Source organism: Rattus rattus, chromosome X (assembly GCF_011064425.1).
Source record: "Rattus rattus isolate New Zealand chromosome X, Rrattus_CSIRO_v1, whole genome shotgun sequence".
NCBI classification, from domain to species: Eukaryota; Metazoa; Chordata; class Mammalia; order Rodentia; family Muridae; genus Rattus; species Rattus rattus.
In genome coordinates, this window is record NC_046172.1 from 117,505,883 (window position 1) to 117,529,035 (window position 23,153).

General features: G+C 42.1%; 1 protein-coding gene across 1 annotated transcript; it reads left to right on the top strand.

Moving 5' to 3' along the window:
- Nucleotides 1–6,068: 6,068 nt before the first annotated feature.
- Vgll1 (vestigial like family member 1) lies at nucleotides 6,069–21,948 on the top strand. Its single transcript, XM_032889496.1, has 2 exons — nucleotides 6,069–6,282; nucleotides 21,473–21,948. Exons 1-2 carry the CDS (start codon nucleotides 6,069–6,071, stop codon nucleotides 21,946–21,948), a joined length of 690 nt encoding a protein of 229 aa, XP_032745387.1.
- The last annotated feature ends 1,205 nt before the right edge of the window (nucleotides 21,949–23,153 follow it).

Here is a 23,153-nt window from a genome sequence, read left to right on the forward strand (position 1 = left end):
TGTGGGAAATACAGAGGGAATGCAATATGTGTTGTGTGAAAGCAGAGGGTTACTATCTCAGGGAAGGAAAGGGAAAGTAGAGTGCAGGAGGGGGACAAAGGACAACAGAACATAATGATTGTGTGATTGTGTGATAATAAAATCTGATACTATATGCCCTAACCAAAAATTAATAGCAATTTTTAAAAACTTGAAAACAGAGAGCAAGGCAGATTCTGACCATTGCAAGAGAAATTGGAACAAACTTTTACACAGGATTTCTTGGATTCTGTGAGTGTTCCGTAGAAGCATCATGGTTGTCTTGGGATGGACAGGTTAGAAGGGGAAAAGAATAGAAGCAGGAATCTATTTAAGAAGATGTGGTGATGGCCCTGGGAAGGAATGATGCTGGCCTGGGGATGGTGGGAAAGCATTTGGGAGGCAGAACCTTTAGAATTTATGATGTGTTCCTTTTACACCCACATGGATTATTTCCTGCATACAGGAACAGCTGAAGGTGTTGTCTGGTGAGGACTTATGGCATATGTTCCCTCCTAAGACTTCTCCTCCCCCCACTCCCCAGCCACACCTCCTCTTTGCTGAACTATGAGCAGATAGTCTTCCTCCTTGGAAATAACGTTCTAAGAGATCAATGGGCCACATGCTTTTCTCCCTTCATGGTTCTGCTGAAAGTCAGTGTAACTGCGAAGCTCTTTCTTCACTCCCCTTTATGAATGAGCACCTGATTTGATTTAGGCATTCGGCAATTCTAATTCCCTTACTGTCTTTGTCTTCACAGTACTTAACCCTCCTGATGTATGTGCAATTACACACACACACACACACACACACACACACACACACACACATATATTCATACTGAGAAATAGTAGAAACTTTAGGAGATGGAGCCTAGTGGAAACAGGTTCAGTCACTGGAGGTGTGCCCTTGAAAGGGACACTGAGACCTTTCACTTCCTTTCTATTTCCTTTTTATTGGATTTTTGGTCTCCACAGGGCAAGAGCCTTCCTTTTGGACTTGTACTCCCTACCCATGATAGTTTGTTCCATCAGACTGAAACCTCTGAAATGTTTTTATTCTTAACCAATTATTTTTATTTATTTATCTTCAAATGTTGCCCTCCTCCTGGTCCCTCCACCTTGCAGAGTTGTTTCCCTACCTCTTCACCTACAAGAGGGCACACACTTCCAGGTACCCCCTCCAACTCCTGAGCATCAAATCCTCTGAAACTTTTAATTCAAAGTAAATCTTTTCTTTTGAGCCTGTGGTTCCCAACCTTCTTCATGCTGTGTCCCTTTAATACAGTTCCTCATGTTGTAGTGACCCCCAAGCATAACTGTAATTTTGCTACTGTTATGAATTGTAATGTAAACATCTGATATGTATGATATGTGGTATGCAACTCCTGTGAGAAGGTCCTATAAGCCCCCCAAAGGCTCGCCAACCACTGCTCTAAGTTGTCTTGCTGAGGTATTTCGTCACACCCATAAAAAGCTGTTTAATCCAGGATCAAAGAAGAAATCTGAGGTTTGATACCAAAAAAGGTGCCACGTGCTGAGATAACACTGAAGATTTTTCAGATGAAGACAGGAGCCCCTTGCTCTGATCTCTTATGGTGTCTTTGTGGGAGTTACTGCAGACTCAGGGAAGTCTCCTTCTGTACAGCCCATGGAAAGCTGGGTCAAGATCAGAATTTCAGAGGCCTGGCTCCCCTTGCTTCTCAAGGAAAGAGAAGAAGGATAACACATGTGGAACAAAAGTCTTAGGAGGACACTTCCTGAGATTTGATGTGATGTCAGTTTCATGGAACCCCATAACAATGTCTTAGATGTGTCTGATTCTGTGCACAGAGTTTGGGGGCAAACAATCAGCTTCCAGTTGAGGAGACAATACTGCAATGTACTTTTTAATGAAAAAAATAAAGAAATGAATAATAGCCATCCGTTTTCCTCATTCCTGCAGGTGCCCAACCAGGTTGACTTGCTGGAGTGCATTTTCTGCATTCTTAATAGATAGCTAGAAGGAAACGCCTTGCACAGCCCCAGCTAGAGGGGTAGAAAATTTCAAAGGGATGGTACACATCTCCGGCTCCTGCTTCCACGGTGGTTGAGCTACTCCAAAACTGGAGGATTGCTGTCTCGGGAATTGCTGAGAATTAAGGTAGGAGAACCTGGAGACTTGGGAGTGGGAAGAGGGATGGAAATTCACGTGGGAGTGAATTGGAGGTCAGAATAGACTGTGCTATGTAAGATTTAATCGGGCCGTGGGGGGGGGAGCTTTTGCTCCAGTTGATCATTTTGATAACCATCATCACTGACTCTGTACCCCAACTTAGGAATGCTGGGTGTATTTTTTTCAGAGTGTGGTAAAGTGTCCGAGAGTGTCCACGTGGCACAGCAGAGGCTACACTTCTGGCTTTGGATCACTTTGTCTGAAATGTTCTACTATAGTAGTTGTTTGGATGATATCTCTAGGTCATTATTTTTCTTCCTGATATCTCCTTAGAGTCGGCTTTGCAGTATCTTTTTCTCCTAGGGCAGATCGCCCCTCTCTTTACTCAGGAATACTTATACAAAGCTCATTGGAAGATGAGGCACTTGAGTTTTTCATAGGGATTAAACCATAAAATTCTCAGAATGTGTATCCTTTAGAATCCATTTAGTTCTCTCTCTCTCTCTCTCTCTCTCTCTCTCTCTCACACACACACACACACACACACACACACACACACACACACGGTTGTGTTACCCAGGCTTGTCTTTAACTCCTAGTCTCAAATGTCCCTCTTGTTCCAGCTTCTCAGCAAGCTAGAACCACATGGATAAGTCAGAACATCCAACTTAACTCTGGATTTAAATGTCAACTGCAATTTCTTCCCAGTGGAGTGAGGTAGAGTCCAGAGAATCCCTTGTAGATTGGATCCTGAGAAGTAACACTAGCTCAGTGTGTGTTTCTGTGTGCAGAGAGTAAAAGAGGGGCAGCGGTAGAATTTGGGGTCGATTCAGGGTCTCCACTTGCCTGCTTAGTCCTCTAAGTGAGCTGAGCTAAAACACAGCCTCTGGGGTGATCTCTAGCTTGTCCTTGGTCCGGTCATTTGCCATGTGCTTTCTTTGTCTATACCCAGTAAGACTGGAAATGTGATTGTGGCATGCTATTCCAAGAATCTGGCTAGTTCATTCTGTGTAGCTTCAGGGGAAATTAACAAAGAGACTGCAAGCTGTGCCAAGCCTAAACCAATCAGGGTGGCTGCTGGCTAAGTGGAGCTTAGGAGAACTGTCCTACAAAGGACTAAGAAGCATTAGGTAGTTGGAGTCTTCAAGGAAAAGCCAGAAGGAGCAAGCGGGGGTTTTGCATTCCTTGAGAGAATTCTGTGGCTGCCTTAGGGTCCTGGCTCATGTCCCTTTGAAGATTACAGGTATGTCCTATCCCCACATTTGATAGATGGGGTGACTGTAGCTAGAAGAGGGACAGGGACTTTTCCACTCATCAGGTAGGGAGGAAGGAATAATTGGAAGCAGATGGAGGCTGGAGCTCAAGAGCTCAAATCTGGAGGTCAGCTTTGCCACTCTCTAATTTTATTTCCTCCTCTCTACCATCTACTTTGCTTCTTTTAAAATGGGAATGCAATGCTTATTTTGAAGGCCAAAAAACTGGAGAAGATATGTGGGCAACTTCCTGCATGAACAGGTGTTCTATAGACTATAGCTTTAAAATGCTCCTGTCTCCACATAATCATTCCTCTATCCTTCCCAACACTTCTTTTTGTATTGTCAACTCCGTGAATCTGAATATGCATCATATTTTTATCAAGGAAAAATTTGGCTACTGTGAAATAGATCTTGAGTCTACAACTTGATGAGTTTTAACAAGTGTCGTAACCACCACCCTCATCAAGACAAAAGTAAGACATGACCAGCATGTGGTGCTTCTGTGCCTGTAATCCTAGCTCTCAGGAGTCTGAGGCAAGATAAATGTACATTTGAGAGTAGCCTGGGCTACACAGAGAGACCTTCATGCACTGAGGGGGTGGTGGTGGTGGTGGTGATGGTGGAGGTGGTGGTGGTGGTGGCGGCGGCGGTGGCGCGGTGGGCGGCGGGCAGTGCAGCGCAGTGGCGATGGGTGGCAATGGTGGTGGTGATGGTGGTGGTGGTGGTGGTGGGTGGTGGTGATAGTGGTGTTGGAACCTATGGGACATTGGCAAAGCTGGTGAGGGCTCCCTCTTGCTTCTCTTCGGTCTCCATGCAAGAAGCTCCCATGATTTCTGACTTCTAGCACCATAGATTATTTGTGTTTGTTTCATATAAGTGAAACCTTATGATATGTGATCTATTTTATTTGCTCTTTCCACTCAATCTATCGGGATTTACCTGCGTTGTGTGTAATGATTGCTTGTTGTACTTTATTGCTGAGTAATATTCCACTGCATGTACACATCACAGAAAATGCACTTTCCTGGTTAGACTCATTTAAGCTATTTCATTTTGGGGGCTATGATGAACACAACCATCGTTAGTGTTTGTAGAAATATTTGTGTGTACATGGCTTGAGTAGAATGATTCTGAAAGGAGAGCCACTTAGAAAGAGTCCCTGAATCTGCCTGTGGTGGCACACTCTTTTAATCCCAGCACTCAAGAGGCAGACTCAGGCAGAATTCTGAGTTCTAAACCAGCCTGGTTACAAAGTGAATTCCAGGACAGCCTGGGATACAGAGAGAAACTCCGTGTCTTGAAAAAGGAAGCAAATTAGAAACATCCCCTGCTCTTTGCCAGATTCCTTCCTGGTGTCTTCAGCATCACCTAACCATAAAAGAACCATATAAAACGGCTGAAGAATTCACACCTCACATCCTTTTAAGAACCATACAAAGCCTAGAGGAATTTATGGCCCTCCACCTCAAGGTTATGCACTGGTCACGTCTTCTGACTCCTAATCTATGATTTCCTTGCATTTCCACTACAGGAAGTGGCATTCATTGTTTATTGAGCACTTATTTGTGCTCAGACCTCAAGAAATTTGTAAGACTTCATGATGTATAGGATCTCAGAGATGAGACAGAGAGGCAATCTAATCCTTATCTTTAGCCAGAGCACACAGCAAGTCAGGTTGTGTTTAAAGGTAACCACGCAGTCCTGGGTAAAGGGAGTCAGGCCTTGGCCTTGATGCAAAAGGAGACTCTCATTGAAGGAACTGGCATGGTTGGCCATGCTGTTGTGGATGCTGCAGTCCAACTCCAAGGCAGCTCAGCAAACAGTTGGCGAGCAGTGAACGGAATGTGGCTATAGTGTACTACCATAGAAATGGAGTTTGGAAATCATTTTTATTGTTATGAATATGTGTTTCTGAAGACCTCAGAGCTGGTGTTGCTGTAATCACTGGACTCTAAGATGGAGTGGCTTCTGTGAAGGACAGTCTCCTGCAGCATAGGACATTGAAAGGTCCTTGAAGCTTTCATGTGATTTACAAGCTTGCATGGAAGTGGTCAGACTGGAAAGAAGTGCTGGGAGACAGTATCACCCTTGATTGTTTAGCCAAGCCCTCTAGAGAATCCGCCTGAGGTGGCTCCGAACTGACCTTGTATCTGGGAAGGACTTACTTCTGTTATTTGACCTCAGTGTTCTGACACCTCTTTCCTGGCTATTGTATAGTCTACTGTTTGACAATCCTTTTGTAAGAGAAGGCCACTCTCAGTGTGTGGCTGCGCTTTGAAACGTTGTTTTCTGAACCCTGATTATATTAGGCCTGTTTGTTTTTCAAGAACCCTGTGACTCCTTGTGGGATCCAGTGAGGCCCTGTACTTATAGTAGCAAACTGTCCTTAAGAATGGGGGCGACATAGTCAAAGTACGTTATTCACCTGTATAAAATTTCCTTCTGAAACTCACTTGGGTTAATTAAGAAAGAAAGAAAGGAAGGGAGGGAGGGAGGGAGGGAGGGAGGGAGGAAGGGAGGAAGGAAGGGAGGAAGAAATTAATGCCATTTAACTAAACTAACCGAGCCACTTGGTAAAATAGGACCAAGGATATTTTTCATTTGGTTGACAGCTATCATCACCTGTGTCATTCACTGACAATGGAAGAAGTGAAGAAGAATGGTGTCCAGATGCCTAAAAGCAGGCAAAAACCGATAAAGACGGAGTGGAATGCCCGGTGTGTCCTTTTCACCTACTTTCAAGGGGACATCAGCAGCGTGGTGGACGAGCACTTCTCCAGAGCTCTGAGTAACCTCAAGAGGCCCCAGGAACTGAGTTCCTCAAGCCACAGTGAAAATGTGATCCTCAAGAATGGTGAGCACATTGGGAAGGAGGAATCTTTCACTGAAAGATCAGTTCTTTGACGTATTCCAGGTTCTTGGGTATGTGTGCATGGTAAAGGCAAATCACTGTTTACCGAGAAACCGCAGCACTTCTTAAGACAGTTAAGGTAAAATGGACAGTTCTTAGTCAACTGAGCCCACCTGTGTCACTGTTTCCATGACTGTTTAACAGGCCGAGTTTGTGGCTCTGCACACAGTAAGAGCTCTACCATGGTCCACTTTGAGCTGCGTATCAGTGGTATTATTACGATTGGCTGGAGGGTAAGAACACAGAAAGATCTTCAATAAGGGGTGCCCCAGCCTCCTGCCAGTCAATAGTGGATGGGAGGAGTCTTGCCACATGCTTCTCCCACCCCTCATGAGGATGGGGGTATCTATTGCTCAAAAGAGCTGTGTCACAATGTGTAATTAAAACACTCAGGTTTGGGGGAGGAAGCCATGGACATGGAGCAGGGGCCATAGTATATATGCCTTTCACAGCCCTTAGACACTTTTGCCTTCATGGATCCCTTCCTCCACAAAAAATGCAGAGTTCCATAAAATCAGTTTTATAAAGTCTTGGTTTTAAAATAAAAATGTCTGGACTTGTAAAAGTATTCCATGGACTCTAGACATTGTGGCCTCTGTGCCTGGTGCCATTAGGCAGTGAGTTTGGCTCCCGGCTACATTCCTGACGTGTATATGCAGACTAGGGACTAAATGTTTTCAGGCGTTCACTATTTCTGTGGCCACACACACATGGCTTGTTTCATAAGAGGATTATGGACCACTAAATGGGGGAGATTTATGTAAAGTAGACACGCGAAGCCCCTGTCTATAGGCAAGGACATCTGTTTGTAGATTCCATCATCCTGATTTATTCTTCAGGAGTAGATCTGTGTGTACCTGATGAGCTGACCTTAGCAGAATTTACCTTTTTCCTAGAAGTTAATTTGCTGGGTAACTGATGTGATTAGAATGATGTGGAAGAACATACAGCAGTGGATACTCAATCTGGTGTTGTTTCCCAACTACTTCCCATAATTCCTGACTCATGGAAGTCACTCAGTACTTGGGTGAATGGAACCGATTTGGAGCATAGCGTAATAACACACACTGGTCATGCTGCAAAGAAAATGGGGGTGTGGTTTGGTTGGTAGCATAGTTGTCTAGCATGCTTGGATTTGAGCTTCAGCACTGCATGAACTCGATGTCACATGTTTATAATCCTAGCATGTGGAACATGGAGGCAGGAAGACCAGGAGTTCAAGGACACTCTCAACTACATAAGGAGTTCAAGGCCAGCCTAGGAATACATGAGACCTTGTTTCAAAAAGAAGAAAAGACTTTTTTGGTACAGAGTTGTCATCCAAGGGCCTACTTCTGTTAGTGCCTTCTTATTGACAGAGACCCGGTTGGGGATTTAGCTCAGTGGTAGAGTGCTTGCCTAGCAAGCGCAAGGCCCTGGGTTCGGTCCTCAGCTCTGGGGGGAAAAATAATAATAATAATAATATTGACAGAGACTCAAGGCAGTGTCACATCACATAGGAAATTATGCATATTATCTGGCTACTCTCCTTCTTGCCATAAAGCCACATGTAATACCGATTTTGATGTCATTATCAAATCCCTAGTCATTCCCCAAAGGGCCCTCCTGTATTTCAAGAGACTAACTACAGTTTGACCCTCTTAGTACCTCACAAGAGAGATTAAGATCCAATGGGAGTTTCAGAGGACACATGTCCCACTGACTCCTTAGATAAAGTCAGCACAGAGAAGGGTTACTTTTGGATCTGTAGCCTTAGCAATTAGCCTGGTGACTACCCCCTTTCTCAGAACTTCATCTGACTGCACCTATTTCCTCAATGCTAGAATTGACAATTATCGAGCTATAAGGTGTTTTTGAGACATCAGTGGGATAATGCAAGGTGGCAATGTGACACAATTTGTAGGGATGGTGTCAAACAAGTATGACATGGTGTTCTAAATTAGATATTATGGATATGATAGCCTGCATTTAAAACATTAGGGCTAGAGAGTATCGGGCCCCTTCCCATGAGCTTTTGTGTTGTATGAAACTTTGTTGTGTGACTGTTCTAGTGTTTTCTTGGCCTGTGGCCTTGCCGTGTTTTGTCTGGGGAGCTGCTGCCTACTAGGGGGAGCTTGGGCCTAGCCTTGTTCCTTGGGCAAACCAGTTTCCACATGCCAGAGAGAGGTGGGGGTTTTCTTCTCCGTTAGCTTTATGGATATTAATTACACGTTCCTCATGACAATCTTATAGACCCCCTACACGTTTTTCTCATTTGGATTTGGGCTAAACAAATATTCCATCAGCTGACTGAGCAACTGAAGGAAAGACTGTCTCTCTCAAGGCCTTCCTTATCACAGGAGTCCGGTTTCTACTAAGCTTGGTTACCTCAAGGGAGGGCCCCATGAAAGAAGTCCAGGACAGTAGATGTTCTCATTGGTGGTATTATATGACACACCGCCAGCCTCAGACATGGTGGGAATCTATGAAGCAACCTTTCATTACTGACTGCTGCTTAGCATTCTGTTAACCCCTTCAGACCAACCTCAGGCAGTCCAGCCTCAGTTCAGTCAGGCAGAGAACAGACCCTCATTCACAGTCAACCATATGAGATTTGCCCACATTCTAAAGGCACTCTGTTAAGCCAATTATGCAAGGTCCAAACATAGAGACCTATATGGGAATGCCACTAAATATCCTGGCTTCTTTCCCCAAGTCCGAGTTATCTCCCCTTTTAGAGGACATTGGTGACTTCAGAGTCAGTCCCTGGTGAAGCTTCAATAGATGTGATGTCTTGAGGCAGGGTGTGGTCCTGGTGCTCATGGGCCTTATCTTAACCCATGTTTTCCCTGTTCTCCTCCTCTTAGCACAAGTCCCAAGTACTTCCATATACCTAGTAAACATGCCCAAGGGATGCTAGGAGAAGATCAGTTTCCCCACAGACATTTTCAAAGGCTTCCTATCTGGTACTGTTAGTGGGATTGGAAAGAAACCATGTTTTTATCTTGTGGAGGATATCTATGTGAAATACAGTCCTGCTACCTGCTTCCTTTCTAATGAGAGTAAGGGACTTGTGCATATGTATGTCCCTAGCTTCTGTGAGGTACCAGATACCACACCAAAACAATTGCTTTCCTGTATTCCTCCAAATCAGCCACCATTTAGCTATTCTTCAAAGATAAGCAGGCTGACTGTAGCGGACACGCCAGCAATCCCAGCACCGGGAAGACTGAGGAAGGATGACTGTGAGTTTGAGCCCTGGGTAGGCTCTGTGGGGAGAAGTTCTTTTTTTTATTCTTAAAGACAAGCTACCCAAATGCATGATGCTTACCCCCCCTCTCTGTGTGTGTGTGTGTGTGTGTGTGTGTGTGTGTGTGTGTGTGTGTGTGTGTGTGTCTGTGATCGTGTGAAGGTTCTTTGCTGGAATATTGTATTGCACCTTTACAGTGTGTGTGTGTGTGTGTGTGTGTGTGTGTGTGTGTGTGTGTCTGTGTGTGTGTGTGTGTGTGATCATGTGAAGGTTCTTTGCTGGAATATTGTATTGCACCTTTACACTACCTATCGATTCCTGTTCCCATATTAATGGTGAGGAAACTAAGCTGCATACTCTAGACACCTGTCAATCTTACCACAAAGGTTAGATACCCTGTGCCTGAAGATACCAACACATGTTTTACATCTCTGTCAGTTAGGAAAATGAACCTTGGCATCTAGAAATCAGAATCTAGGTGCCTGGGGGCAGTTACTATGAAGGAGAAGATAGATCTGAGCAGGTCTCCTTGCTGTCCCAGAATAGAATTGTCTCGCTAAGTTAATCCTCCAACTGTGGTATGATTTTGTCAGTAGTTAGTTCAAATAGCATGCATTTTTGTTTTGGGGGCGAATAAAACATGGAGGGACACCAGCCACATGGATAGAGAGTGCAAAGTCAATATGTGTACACTGTGGTGGCCAAAAGTCGACATACTTTCCTGCTGTAGGGTGTGCATGTGAGTGTGCATGTGATTATGCATCGATGTATGTGGTGTGCATGTATTTCAAAGAAAGTGTCTTGTTATATGGGGTGATAATGCTGTAGTTCTAAAGACAATGGAAGAGAAAGAAGAAGGAAAGAGGAGGAGAAAGATGGGGAGAAAAGAAGGAGGAGGGAAAAAAAGAGTCAGAGAAAAACAGTCAATTATATATTTATCTTCACAGCTGTGATTCATATTTTGGATATCTACAAGTCAAGTAATTTTAAAAATGTTTTAGGATTTAAAAATAACTTAGTTTGATGTAGTGAAGTTTGCCTATAGTCACAGGTACTCAAGAAGACGAGGCAGGAGGATTGTTTGAGACTAGTTCATGGCCAACCTGGGAAAAATAGTGAGAATATTTTTTAAAAAACTGGTTTTCGTTGCCTTGAAAATAATCTGCACCTTTTGAAAATTTAGAAAACACAAATGCACACACTTCAGTTTTTATACAGAACCACTTTGCATATAATAGGTTGTAATCTATATTTTATTTGACAATAATCAGAATGATACATCTTTGTGTTGTTACATATTCTATGATTTTATTTTATTTATTTTTTCCCATTTTATTAAATTGGTTATTTCTTATTTACATTTCAAATGTTATTCCCTTTCCTGGTTTCCAGGTCAACATCACCCTTACCCCTCCCCCTCCCCTTCTATATGGGTGTTCCCCTCCCCATCTTCCGCCCCATGACCACCCTCCCCGGAAGCATCCCAATCACTGGGGGTCCAGCCTTGGCAGGATCAAGGGCTTCCCTTTCGACAGGTGCCCTTACTAGGCTATTCATTGCTACCTATGAGGTTGGAGCCCAGGGTCAGTCCATGTATAGTCTTTGGGTAGTGGCTTAGTCCCTGGAAGCTCTGGTTGGTTGGCATTGTTGTTCATATGGGTTCTCGAGCCCCTTCAAGCTCTTTCAGTCCTTTCTCTGATTCCTTCAAAGGGGGTTCCGTTCTCAGTTCAGTGGTTTGCTGCTGGCATTCGCCTATGTATTTCCTGTATTCTGGGTGTGTCTCTCAGGAGAGATCTACATTCGGGTCCTGTCAGCCTGCACTTCTTTGCTTCATCCATCTTATCTAGTTTGGTGTCTATATATGTATGGGCCACATGTGGGGCAGGCTCTGAATGGCCATTCCTTCAGTCTCTGCTCTAAACTTTGCCTCTCTATCCCCTCCCAAGGATATTCTTGTTCCTCTTTTAAAGAAGGAGTGAAGCATCTACATTTTGTTCATCCTTCTTGAGTTTCATGTGTTCTGTGCATCTAGGGTAATTCGAGCATTTGGGATAATATCCACTTATCAATGAGTACATACCATGTGTGTTTTTCTGTGATTGGGTTACCTCATTCAGGATGATATTTTCCAGTTCCATCCATTTGCCTATGAATTTCATAAAGTTTTTGATAGCTGAGTAGTATTCCATTGTGTAGATGTACCACATTTTCTGTATCCATTCCTCTGTTGAAGGGCATCTGGGTTCTTTCCAGCTTCTGGCTATTATAAATAAGGCTGTTATGAACACAGTGGAGCACGTGTCTTTTTTACATGTTGGGACATCTTTTGGGTATATGCCCAAGAGAGGTATAGCTGGGTCCTCAGGTAGTTCAATGTCCAATTTTCTGAGGAACCTCCAAACTGATTTCCAGAATGGTTGTACCAGTCTGCAATCCCACCAACAATGGAGGAGTGTTCCTCTTTCTCCACATCCTCGCCAGCATTTGCTGTCGCCAGAGTTTTTGATCTTAGCCATTCTGACTGGTGTGAGGTGGAATCTCAGGGTTGTTTTGATTTGCATTTCCCTTATGACTAAAGATGTTGAAAATTTCTTTAGGTGTTTCTCAGCCATTCGGCATTCCTCAGCTGTGAATTCTTTGTTCAGCACTGAACCCCATTTTTTAATAGGGTTATTTGTCTCCCTGTGGTCTAACTACTTGAGTTCTTTGTATATTTTGGATATAAGCCCTCTATCTGTTGTAGGATTGGTAAAGATCTTTTCCCAATCTGTTGGTTGTCGTTTTGTCCTAACCACAGTGTCCTTTGCCTTACAGAAGCTTTGCAGTTTTATGAGATCCCATTTGTCGATTCTTGATCTTAGAGCATAAGCCATTGGTGTTTTGTTCAGGAAACTTTCTCCAGTGCCCATGTGTTCGAGATTCTTTCCCACTTTTTCTTCTATTAGTTTGAGTGTATCTGGATTGATGTGGAGGTCCTTAGACTGAAGCTTTGTACAGGGTGATAAGCATGGATCGATCTGCATTTTACTACATGCTGACCTCCAGTTGAACCAGCACCATTTGCTGAAAATGCTATCTTTTTTCCATTGGATGGTTTTGGATCCATTGTCAAAAATCAAATGACCATAGGTGTATGGGTTTATTTCTGGGTCTTCAATTCTATTCCACTGGTCTATCTGCCTGTCTCTGTACCAATACCATACAGTTTTTATCACTATTGCTCTGTAATGCTGCTTGAGTTCAGGGATAGTGATTCCCCCTGAAGTCCTTTTATTGTTGAGGATAGTTTTAGCTATCCTGGGTTTTTTGTTATTCCAGATGAATTTCCAAATTGTTCTGTCTAACTCTATGAAGAATTGGATTGGAATTTTGATGGGGATTGCATTGAATCTATAGATCGCTTTTGGTAAAATGGTCATTTTTAATATATTAATCCTGCCAATCCATGACCATGGGAGATCTTTCCATCTTCTGAGATCTTCTTCAATTTCTTTTTTCAGAGGTTTGAAGTTCTTATCATACAGATCTTCCACTTGCTTGGTTAAAGTCACACCGAGATAGTTTATATTATTTGGGACTATTATGAAGGGTGTCGTTTCCCTAATTTCTTTCTCGGCTTGTTTCTCTTTTGTGTAGAGGAAGGCTACTGATTTATTTGAGTTAATTTTATACTCAGCCACTTTGCTGAAGGTGTTTATCAGGTTTATTAGTTCTCTGGTGGAACTTTAGGGCTCACTTAAATATACTGTCATATCATCTGCAAATAGTGATATTTTGACTTCTTCCTTTCCAATCTGTATCCCTTTGATCTCCTTTTGTTGTCTGATTGCTCTGGCTAGGACTTTGAGAACTATATTGAATAAGTAGGGAGAGAGGGCAGCCTTGTCTAGTCCCTGACTTTAGTGCGATTGCTTCAAGTTACTCTCCATTTAGTTTAATGTTAGCTACTGGTTTGCTATATATGGCTTTTACTATGTTTAGGTATGGGCCTTGAATTCCTGTTCTTTCCAGGACTTTTATCATGAAGGGGTGTTGAATTTTGTCAAATGCTTTCTCAGCATCTAATGAAATGATCATGGGGTTTTTATCTTTCAGTTTGTTTATATAGTGGATCACGTTGATGGTTTTCCGTGTATTAAACCATCCCTGCATCCCTGGGATGAAGCCTACTTGATCATGGTGGATGATCGTTTTGATGTGCTCTTGGATTCAGGTTTGCAAGAATTTTATTGAGTATTTTTGCATCGATATTCATAAGGAAAATTGGTCTGAAGTTCTCTTTCTTTGTTGGGTCTTTGTGTAATTTAGGTATAAGAGTAATTGTGGCTTCATAGAAGGAATTCAGTAGCCCTCCATTTGTTCGAATTTTGTGGAATAGTTTGGATAGTATTGGTATGAGGTCTTCTATGAAGGTCTGATAGAATTCTGCACTAAACCCCTCTGGACCTGGGCTCTATTTTGTTGGGAGGCTTTTAATGACTGCTTCTATTTCTTTAGGAGTTATGGGGTTGTTTAAATGGTTTATCTGTTCCTGCTTTAACTTTGTTACCTAGTATCTATCTAGGAAATTGTCCATTTCCTGCAGATTTTCAAGTTTTGTTGAATATGGGCTTTTGTAGTAGGATCTGATGATTTTTTGAATTTCCTCTGATTCTGTTGTTATGTCTCCCTTTTCACTTTTTATTTTGTTAATTTGGACACACTCTCTGTGTCCTCTGATTAATCTGGCTAAGGGTTTATCTGTTTTGTTGACTTTGTCAAAGAACCAACTTTTGGTTCTGTTGATTCTTTGTATAGTCCTTTTTGTTTCTATGTGGTTGATTTCTGCTCTGAGTTTGATTATTTCCTGCCTTCTACTCCTCCTGTGTGTATTTGCTTCTTTTTGTTCTAGAGCTTTTAGGTGTGATGTCAAGCTGCTGACATATGCTCTTTCCTGTTTCTTTCTGCAGGCACTCAGCGCTATGAGTTTTCCTCTTAGCACAGCTTTCATTGTGTCCCATAAGTTTGGGTATGTTGTACCTTCATTTTCATTAAATTCTAAAAAGTCTTTCATTTCTTTCTTTATTTCTTCCTTGACCAGGTTATCATTGAGTAGAGCACTTTTTAACTTCCATGTATATGTGGGCGTTCTTTCCTTATTGTTATTGAAGTCCAGCTTTAGGCTGTGGTGGTCTGATAGCAAGCATGGGATTATTTCTATCTTTCTGTACCTGTTGAGGCCCGTTTTTTGACCAATTATATGGTCAATTTTGGAGAAAGTACCATGAGGAGCTGAGAAGAAGGTATATCCTTTTGCTTTAGGATAGAATATTCTATAAATATCTGTTAAGTCCATTTGGTTCATGACTTCTCTTAGTCTGTCTACGTCTCTATTTAATTTCTGTTTCCATGATCTGTCCATTGATGAGAGTGGGGTGCTGAAATCTCCTACTATTATTGTGTGAGGTTCAATATGTGTTTTGAGCTTTAGTAAGGTTTCTTTTACGTATGTAGGTGCCCTTGTATTTGGGGCATAGATATTTAGGATTGAGAGTTCATCTTTGTGGATTTTTCCTTTGATGAATAATGTGAAGTGTCCTTCCTTATCTTTTTTGATGACTTTTAGTTGAAAATAGATTTATTCAACATTGAATGGCTACTCCAGCTTGCTTCTTCCAACCATTTGCTTGGAAAGTTGTTTTCCAGCCTTTCACTCTGAGGTAGTGTCTGTCTTTGTCTCTGAGGTGTGTTTCCTGTAGACAGCAGAATGCAGGGTCCTCATTGTGTATCCAGTTTGTTAATCTATGTCTTTTTTATTGGGGAGTTGAGACCATTGATGTTGAGAGATATTAAGGAATAGTGATTATTGCTTCCTGTTATATTCATATTTGGATGTGAGGTTATGTTTGTGTGCTTTTCTTTGTTTTGTGGCCAAGATGTTTAGTTTCTTGCTATTTCTAGGGTGTAGCTTGCCTCCCTATGTTGGGCTTTACCATTTATTATCCTTTGTAGCGCTGGATTTGTAGAAAGATATTGTGTAAATTTGGTTTTGTCATGGAATATCTTGGTTTCTCCATCTATGTTAATTGAGAGTTTTGCAGGATACAGTAACCTGGGCTGGCATTTGTGTTCTCTTAGGGTCTGTATGACATCTGTCCAGGACCTTCTGGCTTTCATAGTTTCTGGCGAATAGTCTGGTGTGATTCTGATAGGTCTGCCTTTATGTGTTACTTGACCTTTTTCCCTTACTGCTTTTAATATTCTTTCTTTGTTTTGTGCATTTGGTCTTTTGACTATTGTATGATGGGAGGAAGTTTCTTTTGTGGTCCAATCTATTTGGAGTTCTGTAGGCTTCTTGCATGTTTATGGGCATCTCTTTCTTTAGGTTAGGGAATTTTTCTTCTATGATTTTGTTGAAGATATTTACTGGTCCTTTGAGCTGGGAGTCTTCACTGTCTTCTATACCTATTATCCTTAGGTTTGATCTTCTCATTGAGTCCTGGATTTCCTGTATGTTTTGGACCAGTACCTTTTTCCATTTTACATTATCTTTGACAGTTGTGTCGATGATTTCTATGGAATCTTCTGCTCCTGAGATTCTCTTCTATCTCTTGTATTCTATTGGCGATGCTTGTATCTATGGCTCCTTGTCTCTTCCTTTGGTTTTCTATATCCAGAGTTGTCTCCCTTTGTGCTTTCTTTATTGTTTCTATTTTCATTTTCAATTCCTTCACCTGTTTGATTGTGTTTTCCTGTAATTCTTTCAGGGACTTTTGTGTTTCCTCTCTAAGGGCTTCTACTTGTTTACTTGTGTTTTCCTGCATTTCTCTAAGGGAGTTCTTTATGTCTTTGTTGAAGTCCTCCATCTTCATCTTCAAATGTGATTTAAAATCTAGATCTTGCTCTTCTGGTGTGTTTGCTTTGGTGGGAGTATTGGGCTCCGATGACGCCATGTAGTCTTGGTTTCTGATGCTTGGGTTCCTGCGCTTGCCTCTTGCCATCAAGTTGTCTCTGGTCTTACCTTGTTCTGCTATTTCTTAGAGTGGCTTGACCGTCCTATAGTTCTGTGTGTAAGGAGTGCTGTAGACCTGTTTTCCTGTTTTCTCTCAGTCAGTTATAGGAACAGAGTGTTCTGCTTTTGGGCATGTTGTCATTCCTGTCCACTGGCTTTCAGCTGTTCCTGTGGGCTTGTGTCATGAGTCCACCAGGCAGGTCACTTGGAGCAGAAAAGTTGGTCTTACCTCTGGTCTCGGGCCTGAAGTTGCTCCTCAGGGCTTGGTTTCAGTTCTCCATGAGGGCAGCAACCAGAATGGCCTGCCCCTACTTCTGGGTCCCTGTGCATAGGGGGGTCCTGATGACGTTAGGCGTTTTCCTCTAGAGTCAGAAATGTGGGCATAGAGTATTCTCCTCTGGTTTCCCAGGTGTGTCTGCCCCTCTGAAGGTCTAGCTCTCCCTCCCATGGGATTTGGGTGCAGGAAGTTGTTTGACCGGGTCTGTTCAGATCCGGGCGCAGTCTGTACTGCAGGGTTCTTGCAGCTTGACTGCCCCAATCTTCCTGTTCCTAGAGGCCCTATACAGTTTCCTCTTGGGCCAGGGATGTGGGCAAAGGTGGGCAGAAGTGGTGGTCTCTCCTGCCCTGCAGTCTCATGATTGCCCACATGTCTGGGCGATGAGCTCTCTCCCCCACAGGGTTTGGGAGCAGGGAGCTGTGGGCCGGGATCAGTGAGGTTTGGATGATTTTATTTTATACTTCAAGAGCATCACTTTTTAGATAGATGACATTTATTAATTTTCTAACATCTAGATTATTGTTAACCTTTCACATCACTTTAGGCATCCTTGCAGCTAAATTTTTGCTTGTATCTTTGATTGTATCTTTAAACTGTGGGTGATGGAATAACCAAGCCTGTAGTTTGGTTATACACCGAATATGTCCCCGGTAAAGTTTCAGTGTGCTGATGTGAGAGACAGTAAGATCTTTAAGAGCTGGGTCTCTCCTCTCAGAGGGATTAAAGTGATTCTGAGATTCTGTGTTACCTGTCAATGCTCAAGACAGTGAGTTGGAATAAAAGAACAATCCTGACCCCTGAAGTGCTCCCTGGCTTCCTGTCCCCATGTGATCAGTTCTGAAATGAGATTATTCTCTAGGGTGTCAGTGCCAGAGTTTGAATAATCTGCCTGCCTCTTTGGAGATTACACCGCCTCAGGTTTCTTGTAACAGCAAAAAGAATTTAAAAAAAGCCATGTCAAGAGGTTGCATAAGTTGTAGAGGTGGGTTTGTGTGTGTGCATGTGTGTATAAAAATTGTTCACCAGGGATGTTTATGCCAATCTGTTATTCCTTCAACTTCAATAATGTATGAAAGTGCCAAGTTCCCTGCTAACCTTAAAGTAGTTCAGTGAGGAAGTGTGTGTGTGTGTGTGTGTGTGTGTGTGTGTGTGTGTGTATGCGCGCATATTCATGTTATTTGTATGTGCACACATACATTTATGAGTATATGTATATTTTTGCAATTACATATGTGTGTTTGTGCATATTCATATGTTCTAATAATTGTAACTGAATATATGAGAGTGCATTCATTGGAATATGTAGCTAGGACATGCTATGTGCAAGGTATGGTGAGAATTCTCAGGAATATCTTGGTGGAGAGGAGAAATAAACTAACCCTATGCATACTGGGTATTAGGAAAGAACAATAGGGAGTGAGTGAATGAACGAATGAATGAATGATGTAACTACTTGTGTGAAGAAAACAAGCAGGTTACAGCCATAGAGAGTAACATGGCAAACTGTAGATTGAAGATTCATATTTCTGAGTGGATGTTGTTAGAGTTTGTGTGCCCAGATTAGGAGGTCTGAGCTTCCATCCAAACACAGAGGCAGGATCATTCCCTGATGTGACTGCTAACTTTATGGTAGAAGAAAGGACTTCTAGTAGGTTCTAGGGGTTGCAAAAGTGTGCATGGGTGGGAATGCTGGTGTTTCTGGACGTTCTTGGGAGGAGGGAAGAGTAGAGTTTCTGACTTTCTGGACATTCCTGATCTTAGAACCAATGAGCCACAGGAATTCTAGAGGAAGAGTCTAGATGCTTACAGTTGGTGTATATGGGGTGGAAGCCATCTATGTTCTTACTGAAATAAAAATCCCTGAGTCCAATACAGAAATAAAAACCCTGAACCCAAGTGTTCAAATACTTTCCAGCCATTCCTGTCATTTTGGACTTGAGAGAGCACTGCTTGGGCTTTCTTGCCCATGCACCAAGAGGGAATTGGGAGGGTAAGACTGTCATTGCAACAGCAACCTTGAGACAGTCTAAGGCATGGTTTAAGGTTCCACCCTATGGCCACAGATGAACATTGCTATAAATGTAGTTTACCAAGAAGTCTGAGAAAGAGTAGCTCACCCAATGCAGGGTCTGCACCCCATGGGCCACAAGCATCCAAGCCTGGTCTAGAAAAAGTGGTTTCTCAGGACACACACAACCATTGTGGTGGTCCAACTTCAGGGTACCATGGTGCACCAAGTGACTACATGGGACATTGGACAATGGTATACTACATAACTCTCCTTAAGTGGAACAAAAACAGTTAATTGAAATATTCAGAGCCCCCTGTGTCCCTGCTTTCCACTTCTCAGATGTCCAGTGTGTACCTCAGGCATATGTATGAGATCTGTAAAGCCAGTACAGACAAAAGCTTCCCAGTTGTCAAGGACTAAGCTATGTTTATCATTTGTGCTTAGGACATGCAGTACTCCCATTAAATATGAAACATGGACCCTGATTATATGAATTCAGCTTAATCATTCTGTTTCAGGGCACACAGTGCCCTGACTTACAAGTAGCTAGAAATATCAACTTTCAAAAGTAACATTTACCCCTAGGAATATATCCCAATATGTTTCCCTGACTTCAATTTCATTAAAAGGGCCAACTGTGGCCATTGTTCATTATGAGTGATGGGAGATATTGAGTTGAATGCCTGTGCCTTGTGTGATCTGGCTTCTTTACATTTACTATCTGTATTCCAGGCAAAGCTACCATGAATAGAGACACCCTAACAACAGTGTATCAGCCTCTGATAGTTTTTTCATTTTATACAAAAATTCAGTCAAAGTGAAGCTTCAGGAGAACTGGAAAGTGTCTGTGGAAGAAAAGGAAACCATTATCTCGGGCAGACCAATGCTAACCGATTCTTCTTTGTCATCAGTCATGGTCCTCCTCCTTGCCCACTTCTCCATTATCTTAGATAGAGGAGAGACTCCAAGCTTTAAGCAGCATCTTTCCCTCTGACCTGGCAGTATGCTTTCCCTCCAGCCTCTTGCTTGAGTGGATGCTGAGATTGGGGAAACTATTCATTCACGTTCTAAGCTATGGTAGACATTTGAGATCTCAGAGTCAGCCGATTTCCCAGGTACAATTAGAATCGGGACTCAATGAGATCTTGTCCCCATTAGTCAGTCCACGTGAATTTGACAAGTTGAAATGGTGTCACCTGTTCACCCCAACCATTCTGCTGTTGTAGGATGAGGACCAAGTAACTACTTTCCTACTGAGCATTCATTGCTCCTGCTCAGTTTCCTCCCAGCCCAATAGAGTTAGCTACTATGGTCCAGTGTCTTACCCTTTTCATGTCTAAGATTAGCTTTCAGTTCCTAGAGTTGTGGGAAAGACCAATGAAGGTAAGCACTAGTCTCTTTATACCATTCTGGGGAGTCCTCCCATTTGCTGTATTTAAAATAGAAGTTGTAATGTAGAGCTAAACATTACCAGCAACCGAACACAAACCAAACACGTCATCCCGGAAGGGGCCATTGGCTCAGAGGCAGCAAAGATGTACATGCAAAGCTGTCTACTGAGGTGTCAGTAACACGATTACAAATGGAAACTACTGAGCTGCCCACAAGTGCAAGATTTACTTCAATTCTGCTGGGTGATAAAACAGCATACAGGCATTCGAAAGATACTGTTCATGTTAGCTGTGTGCTGCTTTCCTCTCAAATAACTTGATACTATTAAAGACTTCGTTAGTAAAAAGAACTAAAAATCCACCTTATTCCTGAAGCAAAAGAGAATGATCCTGACCAAAATAAAACAAATTCTGTACCACACCCTGAAATGGGATGCTCTTCCATTTTGTCTTGCTCTAAATCATGTCGTAACTTCCTGTAGCCATTCTGGATTCAGTCAAAATAACGAATGCTTAAATTTTTACCTTATTTTTTTTTTCTTGATTTAAGCTTGTGCATAGATCTTTTGTAAGGAAGTGATGACATTCAAATTAGTAACTTGGAAAAAAGCTTGTGTTTGGCAGGATGTTTGTTTTTTTGTTTCTGGAGACAATGCTTACACTGTTGCCCAGAATTCTCTTAGACTCACTATGAACTCAGACTTGCCGTGAACTTAAGCCAACCCTCCCGCCTCAGTTTCCTGAGCATGAAATTTAGGCACGTGCCAATATGCTCAATGATATTCATTATATCTTAATTAAGCAAAAATCAGTCTGAAGATTTATATAAACAAATATAGAGGGGAAGTAGCTATTTATGGACACTGTGGTTGGTGTGCGTTTTTAAAAAAAATATATTTTTTGTTTACTTCAAGTCAAAAAATATACCGTGAAGCTGGTGGGATTGCTCAGTGGGTAAAACCACTTGCTGGGCAGGTCTGATGTCTTCAGCTCAACCTCTGGAACCCATCAAGAAAGGAAAGAACTGACTCCTGAAAGTTATTTTTGTGATCTTTGCTGTGACCCTTCTCCTGCACTTGTACACACACTTCTTTCTAGTACACAAATAATAAAAATAAATTATATATATATATTCATGTGTGTATAATATATTATAGATTAAGCAGAAATAATCAATTACTTCTATATTTAACATTTGGGAAAATGCTTAGCATAATGTTTACATCTTTTCCAGATAGCAGCATGCCCCCGAATCAATGGTGTCTCTCTTCTTGGAAAAAGCCACAGCCAGAAACATCTCCTGCAAATGGCACCAGTAGCAGCAGCTTGGATGAATATGGTCCTAAGGCCATGAATTGGCACCCACTGTCCATGCCTAAGACCCCCTATGCACATCCTCAGGAGCTGTGGCAATTCTCCTCCTCAGCGAGGCCAGAATTCCTAGAGCCTGCCTACTTTCGAGTCTTTCCTGACAGGCATCTGGCTCCACAAGTCTATCCTGATGGGAGACATGGGTCCCTTCAACATTTAGTCCAAGAGGTTAGACACCAAAGCCATCCTCTGGAACCTGCTGCCAAGGAGAGCTTCAGCCATGTCAAGACAGCTGGAAGCACAGGATCACTCTTGAACCTGCCTCCCAACTCAGGCCACTGTAAGGAAATACTTATAGACACTTGCAAGGTTACTGTGGTTGACAGTGACTTGGCATGACATTAGGGGCAAAGACTAATTGCTGCCATTATGGACATAAATAGGGCTGCTTCCAAGGGGCATTATTTTATTTAAAATGTCAATGGTTTCACTAGGCCACACTCACATACACAGTTTAATGACTAAAGTAGTACATGGAGGGAGCTGACAGACAGATTGGCCTGAGATAATCTCCCCAGTCTGTTGACTTGGCTTTGTCCTAGGAAAAAAGGAAGGGCTCATGCCTAAAATCATGGAGTCTCATTTACCTCTATTCCACTAAATAATCTATTTGCAAAACAGAGCCTTATGACGTACCTACAGGCTCAAACTCTGTTCTCCAAACAGGTTGACAACTTGCAATGATGCCAGACTCCTGGGCAAAAACAAGGGCAATCTATACCAACCATCTGCTCCACACATTAAAATTCAAAGCAATAGGAGAGGCAGCCCCATAGCTGACGGCACACACAACAGTGTCTGGCTGTCTGTGACACCCTCCTGGATATTAGGCTCCTCTTGCTTGCTTTCCTTTGGGTTTCTGCACCCTCATACCTTCCTCACACCCTGCACTCCCCCCAAAAACCCAACAACAACAACAACAACAACAGTCCTCTAGACTTGTTCATGTTTTCTTCACTCACTCACCCAATATTTTTCCACTCAATAGTTGCTAAATTCAAAATATTCTTCATAGAACAAGAGTCCCTTTGTTATCACTGTTGTTTATTTGTTTCACTTAAAGAAGAGTGCATTATACCTTAACCAAAAAAGCAATGCACTCTTGCACTCTGCCATAGGATTATCCTTTCTTGTGAAGTGACAGATACACACACACACACACACACACACACACACACACATATATATGTAATGTTTGTATACATCACATATATGTATATACATATCACAAATATACATATATTTATAAAAGAAGTCTGCATCCTCTAACATGCTGTACCCTGAGTGAATTATGTTCTTTCACAACCTTATAATCAGGCATGCAGTTTCATGCCTGAAGGAAGTCACTGGATGTTCTGTTTGCTGTGATTAAGCATACAGCCCACAAAGGACCAATTCAACATAACCCACAAAAGTTTCAAGACTATGTTCCATGTTGCAAACAAATTTCCCATTAAAATAGGACTTTAATATTTCCATAGTTTGATTATCAATATATATATATATACATATATATGTATATATATAAATGACATCATGCAAAT